This window comes from Pecten maximus, chromosome 16, assembly GCF_902652985.1.
Source record: "Pecten maximus chromosome 16, xPecMax1.1, whole genome shotgun sequence".
Classification (NCBI taxonomy): Eukaryota; Metazoa; Mollusca; class Bivalvia; order Pectinida; family Pectinidae; genus Pecten; species Pecten maximus.
In genome coordinates this window covers 3,067,774-3,079,168 of record NC_047030.1, presented here as the reverse complement: position 1 = coordinate 3,079,168, position 11,395 = coordinate 3,067,774, and the positions used below count along the sequence as shown (strand labels likewise).

Sequence of the window (11,395 nt, the reverse complement as noted above, 5' to 3'; positions counted from 1 at the left end):
TTGATCAATTTCCATAACTAATTGTAAACCTTATTGTTACTACAAGAGTCTAGTATCCTCTTGTATATTTATTACAAGATAATTAGAGTTTATCTTGTAATAGTGAAATTGATGCTTTGATCAATTTCTATAAATATAAGCGACTAAAAGCTAATTGTTACTCTCTTAAAAGAGCTGTTGTATTTAATATTTGTTAGTTTAAGTTTAAGAGAATACTCATTGTTGTTAAATTATTTACTTGTACTCGAGGTTGTTTTACTCCAGTATTAAACTAACTTAGGAAATATAGATCTACAAGTTGTTGAATTGTAAAGTTTATTTTGTTATTGAAATGTTGTTACAATAACTAGTTCATAAAAAATACAAGTCATTTACAAACATAGAATGCTATAAACAGCTTGGCTGTGATATTCTGTACATTTGTACTTATACGCTACCATTTACAGTAATTGTTACATTATTATACTGGCACAGCTTCTAATTATTCAATAATTAGAAGAGAGAGAGAGTGAGAGACCATTGTGACTCTGTATCTGAAATACTGAAATTATATGTATTGAACTTGTACTGAGGCGTTGAGTTCTTCTTTCAATTAATTGGCTAATCTGATGATCTGTGATCATTCTCGAGACCTGAAAAGGCTTGAGTGAGGAACCCTCAAGTAGAGGCGAAGGCGAAATTCGCTTCAGTATGAACGAACGTTAAAGACGTCTTCTGGATATACTCTCCATCTGACCATTATATCTGACAATTCATGTAGTTAATTATTCAATTTGTTAAATTTTTCATAATTGCTGTACTTTTGGGGGCATCTATTCATTGTTGCTCTTTCAGACTCACATTTAGTCGCCTCCCGCCATCATGCAGCAGCATCTTGGTCCGAGTTGGTCCGAATCGTCTGTTTCCCGTAGCGTCCTGTAGGGACACTTCGGCATTCGTATTTCTTATATTTTCAGTCTTGATAAATATTTGTAGCAGTTTTTTCACACGTGTGCTCTATAATTCTTATGATCTAACACATATTTTTCTAAAGTTTTTCAGACTTTGTACACGATATTTAATCAATCACTGTAGAGACGATAATGCAACTTTTTTTTATATATATATCTATAAATGCAATGTCGTCCACTAGCAGTGTTTAGGGACGAATCGTCTTTGAACTCTTCGGAATACTTTCACGTGCGGGGGAATTCAAAATATCTCTGCCGTTGGTCGCATAGCGTTCTAGTGTTTGAACATGATGCAGTCACGCTAGTATCCGCCTTCGGCCCACGTTTGCCGAAGGGTTCATTGTGGTTTCTCCAGTTACTAAAACATTATTCTTATTGTATTTTATTGTATTTCCAGTACTTCTTATATATATTATGTGATTGTATTTGTGATTTTTTGTGTTTTGATAAAGGGGCGGATTGCCTCGAAAATTTAACAAACCTTATTGTTTACACTGTTTGAATTACTTCTTTGCCCCATATATATATATGCATATATACAAAGGACTGGTTTTGTTCCCTGTATAACATAATCAAGTGTTTACGAGTAACGGTAAACACAAGCAGAATATCATTGGGAAAGCGAGCTTTGACAACATACAATGTGTTTGTGCAACTTGCTTGGATGAAAAACACTAGCTAGTCTAGACATCCAGAATGTTCGCCCGCTTGTCCATATATCAAGCCAGCTGACTAGGCGTGGGGGATCACAATTTCTTTCGCCTTGATTTTTCAGAACGGGCGTTAGATAGTGAGTTGAGAAAGGGGTTTATCATATGACTACCGTTATATACGGTGTCATAAACCCATCACATAAATTTTCTTTATGACACTAGTGTAATAACACCTTTCGCTACGCTGATTGGCTGGTTCCGTGAGAACTGTATTCATACGCGTGGGAACGACCTACTTCTTTTTACTACGACTCGTAAAAATGACGACTAGTGCTTGTAAACTTTGAAAAAAAATCAACTGAACGACAAATTGGTCTATTAACATAACATATTGTACAATCAAAGATAAAATCCAAGATGTAAACATCCTAAGTTTTTTAATTATATTTATACTATAAGATGTTAAATTAGGCCTGGCAAACATCTATTTTATGACCCCTAGTAACATATTTCAACTCCGATAGAAAATTGCGGTTGCGTTGTCCGATGAGACATATCTAGTCTAGATTCTTTTCAAATAAACAAATAATAACATTATTTAATAAAATCCTCATGAAAACCGGCAATGTAGTTTGTTACAACTTGCCTTCAACGGTTACTCAGAATAACATGCTGACACTGTCGTCGACAAACACGTGTAATGTCAAAACAAACAACACTGCCAACAAATCGGCATCCAAAGTCGCTTTTCACGGCAGTCTGAACACGATGTTCAGTGGGAATATTCACGGTGGAACATTTCACATCTCCATAAACTCCCGCGAGGACGAGGATAAACACAAAGCAGTGAAAAGGCGCCGTACAATGGTTCTGTACGACAGCGACAGCGAATAGACATTTGTACAACGAAGCCTCCATTATCGCGCCAAGTGACGTCACGGCTTCGTCACATCAAAAACAGTCGCTCATGAACTTTCAAACTAAAATATGTTCCTCATTGTTTCAAACACCAAGGACAATTTATCTATTATAGATTAAATAAAAAAATGCTGAAGTTTTGTTTTGAGACGTGTATTTAATAAAATGAATCCTTTTCAAGAGTCAGTTGTGTTAGAACTATTTCTTCTCTCGTCGGTATAATTGACCTACTTCGAAGGTTCGGGTGATTTGGTTGAGATGTGACGATTCAAGGCAAAAGAGAAAATCAGTTTTTGATGGGGAACGATGAAAGAAAACGTCATAAGATAAAAAGAATCTGTCATTCGTTTCCCTTCATGTTAGATTTATGATACTCGTTTAGAATTTTTTATTTTTGCTCGCCAGAGGCTCGCAAAAATAAAAAATTCAAAACTCGTATCATAAATCTAATATGAAGGGAAACTCATGACAGATCCTCTATTTATAAGGTCAGATGACCATAGGTAGCCCGACCATATAGTTTTTCCCGCATTTCTTTTACAATCATCCCATGTCATTGTCAACAACTTTGCATGCTTTAATCCGGGTCAACAAGAATTATAGATATTTCTAATCGTGTAGCTTGTTTCATAATTGTAGATAAATTTGAATAAAGTATAATTTGAGTATATTTTCTTTTCTTATCAGTTAATTTTTCAAGCAGAGATATAGGCCTACTGCCAATAATTAGGCCTAGTCGGCAGAATCTCAGAGTAGAGATTGGCACTGACGTGGTAGAGAGTGAAAGGAACGACAACTCTTGGTAAGGATTACAAATTGAAATGGATACGAGTTATCACCCGTCAGTATATAAACGAAACATAATCATTCCAAATTTCTCCTATAGTGCACTAATAATATAAACACAGATGTGCTTAGACATTACCAGGCTGTTATTAATGGTTATGGCTGCCTTGACTCTAACGAAGGGTAGTTTCTGCATTGGCTGTAATTAGGATCACAATCTCGGTCAGTCAGACGCTTAACACCATTCGACACCGACATGTCGAATGTAACATGCTCGTTCTACACATGTTCCACCGACGACTCGGTCTATTGTCATTACGAGGTAAAACAGTTAAGCGTCACGATTTTGTAAAACAGAAAATAAGTATAATTGCTGTATATGACACGCAGTCTTCGAATATCAGCATCATTCATCTCATTCTGTATTTTTTCTGGTCATTGTTGATTACCTCACTAAAATGTATACTATTTAACCTAAAACGAAGGTGTTATAGTCTTCTGTAACGTTCTGTGGAGCACAAACTGATAACCTATAGCATTATGTCTCATGCTGATCATCAGAATCTTCTCAATCCTCAACAGCATAATGTTGGGGTAAAATACTTCACTTCTTTTTATCCTATCATCTGGTCATCTCCTTATGGTTGCATACTCTAAATAAAAATGATGATTATGCCTTTGGGATTTGTGCAATTATCAAAGTATTATATCAGATATCCGAGGCATGTGTTCGTGATGTTTCCACTGACCCAACCGACTCTATATTTTGGTTCCTACCCTGATGGTTTTTAAGGCATGTACAAGGAGACTATTTTAATTGCTTGTCTATATATCCGTAATAAAAACTAGTTAAAAAAACAATCCAAAAAACCCATCTACCTGCCCTACACACATGTATTATTTTTTTAGGCCTAATAACTTAACCTTGCAGCAACTAGTACAATGAGTTACGGAGGTGAAGGTCGACGGCAGCCATGGAAGAGAGGAGGAGGTGGCTGGGGACGTGGTCGCAGATATGGAAATAACAGTAGGGAAGGTAACATATCCTGATGTGTACAATTAATCTGTTTGAAATGACGCCCCAAAATTGTCTACCTGTATATTTACCTGTGTATCTAAAACCATCAAAAAGGTGTGCACACCTTATAATAATCCCATTATGAATCAACACCAGAGCCCCAGTATAAATTCACACCTGTAATGATGTCACGTATCTATTAATTCACACCTGTAATGATGTCACGTATCTATTAATTCACACCTGTAATGATCCCCTGTATCTATAAATTCACACCTGTAATGATCTCCTATATCTATAAATTCACACCTGTAATGATCCCTGTATCTATAAATTCACACCTGTAATGATCCCCTGTATCTATAAATTCACACCTGTAATGATCTCCTATATCTATAAATTCACACCTGTAATGATCTCCTATATCTATAAATTCACACCTGTAATGATCCCCTGTATCTATAAATTAACACCTGTAATGATCTCCTGTATCTATAAATTAACACCTGTAATGATCCCCTGTATCTATAAATCCACACCTGTAATGATCTCCTATATCTATTAATTCACACCTGTAATAATCCCCTGTATCTATAAATTAACACCTGTAATGATCCCCTGTATCTGTAAATTCACACCTGTAATGATCTCCCGTATCTATAAATTCACACCTGTAATGATCTCCCGTATCTATTAATTCACATCTTTAGTGATCTCCTGTATCTATTAATTCACACCTGTAATGATGTCATGTATCTATTAATTCACACCTGTAATATTAATGATCCCCTATATCTATAAATTCACACCTGTAATGATGTCACGTATCTATTAATTCACACCTGTAATGATGTCACGTATCTATTAATTCACACCTGTAATATTAATGATCTCCTATATCTATAAATTCACACCTGTAATGATCTCCTATATCTATAAATTCACACCTGTAATGATCTCCTGTATCTTTTAATTCACACCTGTAATGATCTCCTATATCTATAAATTCACACCTGTAATGATCACCTATATCTATAAATTCACACCTGTAATGATCTCCTGTATCTATTAATTCACACCATTCACATCTTTAGTGATCTCCTGTATCTATTAATTCACACCTGTAATGATGTCATGTATCTATTAATTCACACCTGTAATGATGTCACGTATCTATTAATTCACACCTGTAATGATCTCCCGTATCTATAAATTCACACCTGTAATGATCTTGTGAATAAGTTCACAACTTCAATGATCATGTAAACAGCTACAGGTGACACAACCACTTGTGTGCAGTTATTGTCTTGTGTCTACAGGCAAGATATATATAGAAACCAAAATAGGGGGGTATATATGGGTAATTAAAGAGGTCATATTTAATACATGATTTCTGTGATCGTTTAATTTTCATCCACTAGATCAGGATGGTGATGGCTGGGGCAGAGGTGGAGGCGGAAGGCAAAGAGGAGGGTATAGAGGAGGACGAAGAGGAAGAAGATGGGAAGGAGAGGAGGGAGAAGAAGGGGGAGGACATGGAGAGAGAGAGCGAAGAGGAGGAGGAGGAGGAGGTAGAGGACGACACCCATCAGGCTTATCTGGCAGAGAAATCGGGATGTTTTATAGAGAAAAATCTCTAGCTAATGCTGCTAAGAGAGAAAAAGAAATGGTATTATCTTGATTTATTAACATATAGTTTTTGATCATTAACAGCAAGTTTGAACAAAAGTATTCATACCTATGTAGAGAGATCTGTGATTTCATCAATTAAGTGATATTCTACATTAAAATCATATTGGTAGGCTTACTTAATAAAAACAATTGAAGGAAATATCTACTGATATACAGTAATGGTAAGAAAAGAAGATAATGACACCTTTTCAGATGTCTGACAGATTTTAAAGCACTTGCAACTTTTATCTGTTACTGGTGTACTTTTCAGATGTCTGACATGTTTTAAAATACCTACAACTTCATCTATTACTGGTGTAGATTTCTGGTCCCTATGATGACTTTGTTTATAATATTAAAGTATCAATATTAACTGACAACTTTATTACAAATTTTATTAACTTGCAGACCCCTGTGGTGAACCTACAAGGTAATATGAAGCGTAAGATACGTAATCTGCTAGACGATATCAACACGGCAGATAACATCCAGCCTCAGCCCTTCAGATCTGGTGCCTCTCTGGACAAGGATATGAGGTATGGTACAACATCAGAAACCTGTTACATATGGGTGGCCTGTTACATATGGGAGGTCTGTTACATATGGGCGATCTGTTACATATGGAGGTCTGTTACATATGGGAGGTCTGTTACATATGGGAGGTCTGTTATATATGGAGGCCTGTTACATATGGGAGGTCTGTTACATATGGGAGGTCTGTTATATATGGAGGTCTGTTATATATTGGTGGTCTGTTACATATGGAGGCCTGTTACATATGGGAGATCTGTTACATATGGAGGTCTGTTACAAATGGGAGGCCTGTTACATATGTGAGGTCTGTTATATATGGGAGGTCTGTTACATATGGGAGGTCTGTTACAAATGGGAGGCCTGTTACATATGGGAGGTCTGTTACATATGGGAGATCTGTTACATATGGAGGTCTGTTATATATGGAGGGCTGTTATATATGGGAGGTCTGTTACATATGGGAGGTCTGTTATATATGGGAGGTCTGTTACATATGGGAGGTCTGTTACATATGGGAGGTCTGTTACATATGGGAGGTCTGTTATATATGGGAGGTCTGTTACATATGGGAGGTCTGTTATATATGGGAGGTCTGTTACAAATGGGAGGTCTGTTACATATGGGAGGTCTGTTACATATGGGAGGTCTGTTATATATGGGAGGTCTGTTACAAATGGGAGGCCTGTTACATATGGGAGGTCTGTTACATATGGGAGATCTGTTACATATGGAGGTCTGTTATATATGGAGGTCTGTTATATATGGAGGGCTGTTATATATGGGAGGTCTGTTACATATGGGAGGTCTGTTACATATGGGAGGCCTGTTACATATGGGAGGTCTGTTATATATTGGTGGTCTGTTACATATGGAGGCCTGTTACATATGGGATATCTTACGTATGGAGGCCTGTTACACATGGGAGGTCTGTAACATATGGGAGGTCTGTTACATATTGGTGGTCTGTTACATATTGGTGGTCTGTTACATATGGGAGGTCTGTTACATATGGGAGGTCTGTTATATATGGAGGTCTGTTATATATTGGTGGTCTGTTACATATGGAGGCCTGTTACATATGGGAGATCTGTTACATATGGAGGTCTGTTACAAATGGGAGGCCTGTTACATATGTGAGGTCTGTTATATATGGGAGGTCTGTTACATATGGGAGGTCTGTTACAAATGGGAAGCCTGTTACATATGGGAGGTCTGTTACATATGGGAGATCTGTTACATATGGAGGTCTGTTATATATGGAGGGCTGTTATATATGGGAGGTCTGTTACATATGGGAGGTCTGTTATATATGGGAGGTCTGTTACATATGGGAGGTCTGTTACATATGGGAGGTCTGTTACATATGGGAGGTCTGTTACATATGGGAGGTCTGTTATATATGGGAGGTCTGTTACAAATGGGAGGTCTGTTACATATGGGAGGTCTGTTACATATGGGAGGTCTGTTACATATGGGAGGTCTGTTATATATGGGAGGTCTGTTACAAATGGGAGGCCTGTTACATATGGGAGGTCTGTTACATATGGGAGATCTGTTACATATGGAGGTCTGTTATATATGGAGGTCTGTTATATATAGAGGGCTGTTATATATGGGAGGTCTGTTACATATGGGAGGTCTGTTACATATGGGAGGCCTGTTACATATGGGAGGTCTGTTATATATTGGTGGTCTGTTACATATGGAGGCCTGTTACATATGGGATATCTTACGTATGGAGGCCTGTTACACATGGGAGGTCTGTAACATATGGGAGGTCTGTTACATATTGGTGGTCTGTTACATATTGGTGGTCTGTTACATATGGGAGGTCTGTTACATATGGGAGGTCTGTTACATATGGGAGGTTTGTTACATATGGGAGGTCTGTTATATATTGGTGGTCTGTTACATATGGAGGTCTGTTATATATGGAAGGCTGTTATATATGGGAGGTCTGTTACATATGGGAGGTCTGTTACATATGGGAGGCCTGTTACATATGGGAGGTCTGTTATATATTGGTGGTCTGTTACATATGGAGGCCTGTTACATATGGGATATCTTACGTATGGAGGCCTGTTACACATGGGAGGTCTGTAACATATGGGAGGTCTGTTACATATTGGTGGTCTGTTACATATTGGTGGTCTGTTACATATGGGAGGGCTGTTATATATGGGAGGTCTGTTACATATGGGAGATCTGTTACATATGGAGGTCTGTTATATATGGAGGGCTGTTATATATGGGAGGTCTGTTACATATGGGAGGTCTGTTACATATGGGAGGTCTGTTACAAATGGGAGGCCTGTTACATATGGGAGATCTGTTACATATGGAGGTCTGTTATATATGGGATATCTTACGTATGGAGGCCTGTTACATATGGGAGGTCTGTTACATATGGGAGGCCTGTTACATATGGGAGGTCTGTTATATATTGGTGGTCTGTTACATATGGAGGCCTGTTACATATGGGATATCTTACGTATGGAGGCCTGTTACACATGGGAGGTCTGTAACATATGGGAGGTCTGTTACATATTGGTGGTCTGTTACATATTGGTGGTCTGTTACATATGGGAGGTCTGTTACATATGGGAGGTTTGTTACATATGGGATGTCTTACATATGGGAGGTCTGTTACATATGGGAGGCCTGTTACATATGGGAGGCCTGTTACATATGGGATGTCTTACATATGGGAGGCCTGTTACATATGGGATGTGTGTTACATGTGGGAGGCCTGTTGCCTGTTAACCAGAGTAATTGGGATGCAATGTACTTCCTAAGGACACACCATCTAATTGACAGCACAGGACAGGTCATGATCTCAGCTTCCTGATAAACATAATTTAAACAATTCATCAGATAGCTCAAGTTGCTTTAGAAGTAGCCAATCTGTAGTCTGCTGTTCTTTCTATAGCTGGACACAGGGTAGCACTGCAGGTTTTAATAAGAAATCAGCCTGAAGGGATTGTTTGTTTGTTGGGTTTACCGCATCTTGAACAGCCAGGGTAATTTTGAGGCGGAGGTTTTCTTGTAGTAAGTTTGTGACTACCACACCAAACAATATATGAATGCCCATTGTATGCCATCCAGAGCAATTAGGATAAGGTACTGTGCCAAAAGACACAATCATGACAGCACAGATCTGTCCGTTTCTCAGCTTACTGGAAAACACAATCCGACAGGGTAGGGAGTGTCAGAATGGAGGAAATAATGCAGACATACATAATTTAGTGGTTATCTTATCTCAGCGGTTTGGATTTTGAAATCCTTCCTCTGAATTATGATTGTGATATTTCAGTTTCTTTATGTCATTTTCTACCTAAAGTACCGTGATTGCACAAATTCATTGTGGTATTAATCTATTAATTCAATTACGCGCTGACTCAGTGAGATTTGACCAAAATAGAAGCAATTAACTTTTTGTTCACTTTTTGTCAGCGCTCTTGCGACTTCATTTTTGAATGGATTCTGACCAAACTTCATATATGGGTCCAGCATGGGAATACCTCGAACGAGTTCGTGTTTCAGGGTGCTAAGGTCAAACACTGGCTATTTAAGGCTGAATTGTCATGTCCATGGCACACCCAGAGTTCAACATGTTATACAGAAAATGTTGTGAGAATATGTATGCTTCTCCCATGAGGTTGCACGTTCAGAGGCATGAACGTTTGCTTTCCTTCTATCACAAATTGGGTGAAAAGGTTTTCTATATTTGTCAGCTGCTGAGTGTGTGGTTGAATTGGAAGATAAATTTGTATATTTTCTTGAATTTTGACCTGTTTTGACCTTGACCTTTTTAGCCATTGAGGTTTTAGTTAAAGAGGCTTGCCCGCAGAGAGATCAGAAAAATTGGCTAATAGAAAAAGATTTTTTACACATGACAGATTGTTGGAATTGTTGAGTTTTTCATTTTATTTTCCTTATAAAACGCTGAAAAGTTATATTAAAACCTCATTTTTTAAATATTATTTATTTAATCGCAACCCGCAATAAGTCCCCGCTATAAAGTGGAGTCTAATTTGATTGACACATCAAAGAAACAAGCACGTGCACAGTGCCGCACAGTGATAACTTCAAAGGCAGCGGCGATTTGCAAAGAAGATTTGCCGTTATATTCCATACATTTCCCTCTCAGGTTGAGTTTTAAAACGTCTTTTAAATACATATTCTGTAATTGTTTTCAAGAAATAAAGTCGGAAAGCCTCTAATTTTGTCACATAGAAACGTGTACTGAAGTTTATTTAGTGATCGGAGATGTGCCGTTTACCGGTCCGTCTGCGGGTAGGCCTCTTTAAACAGGGACCACAAACAATGGTGATTTAATTTAAACGCTACTACAATGTATATGATAGGCTTTATTTTCTCCAGCACCCATCATGCCTAGAATTTCTTTGTTTCAGGATTCCCCTCATTAGATATAGGTATATTAATGGAATAGTCCTTAGATTTACATACACATTCTAAAGTCAAGTTTTTCTTTCATTAATTTCATATAATCAATCTTATCAATGTAAAAATATCTTGAAAAATAGCATGAGACAATGTCCTTAATTATGATAAGCTGCTATGACCATGACCTCTTGGTTATTAGCTCATCAGCCTGAAGATGTCAATAACCAAGAGGCCTGGAGACCTGATATTGGGCCTGCAGCATGCTTAAGATTTAAGCATATTGGGCTCTGTGATGTTGAAAGTAGGCTAAGGTTATTAATATAAACAAACTTGGTAACCCTTCATCCAACATGATATGCTACTGGCCTAATGTCATGACCCTTGGCCACAGGTTATTGAGATGGGAGTTGTTTTAAAGATTAAACCCATTAACTCCTGTCACCTTGAGAGATGGTTAA

At 37.7% G+C, this 11,395-nt stretch overlaps 1 protein-coding gene across 1 annotated transcript in view; it reads left to right on the top strand.

Moving 5' to 3' along the window:
- Window positions 1–3,542: 3,542 nt before the first annotated feature.
- Window positions 3,543–11,395, top strand: part of LOC117344464 (ATP-dependent DNA/RNA helicase DHX36-like) — a gene marked incomplete in the record, with an annotated part of 50,808 nt that continues 42,955 nt past the window's right edge. The window contains 4 exon segments of the mRNA XM_033907209.1: window positions 3,543–3,629; window positions 4,239–4,343; window positions 5,747–5,994; window positions 6,405–6,532. Coding sequence (XP_033763100.1) covers window positions 3,578–3,629; window positions 4,239–4,343; window positions 5,747–5,994; window positions 6,405–6,532 — 533 coding nt within the window.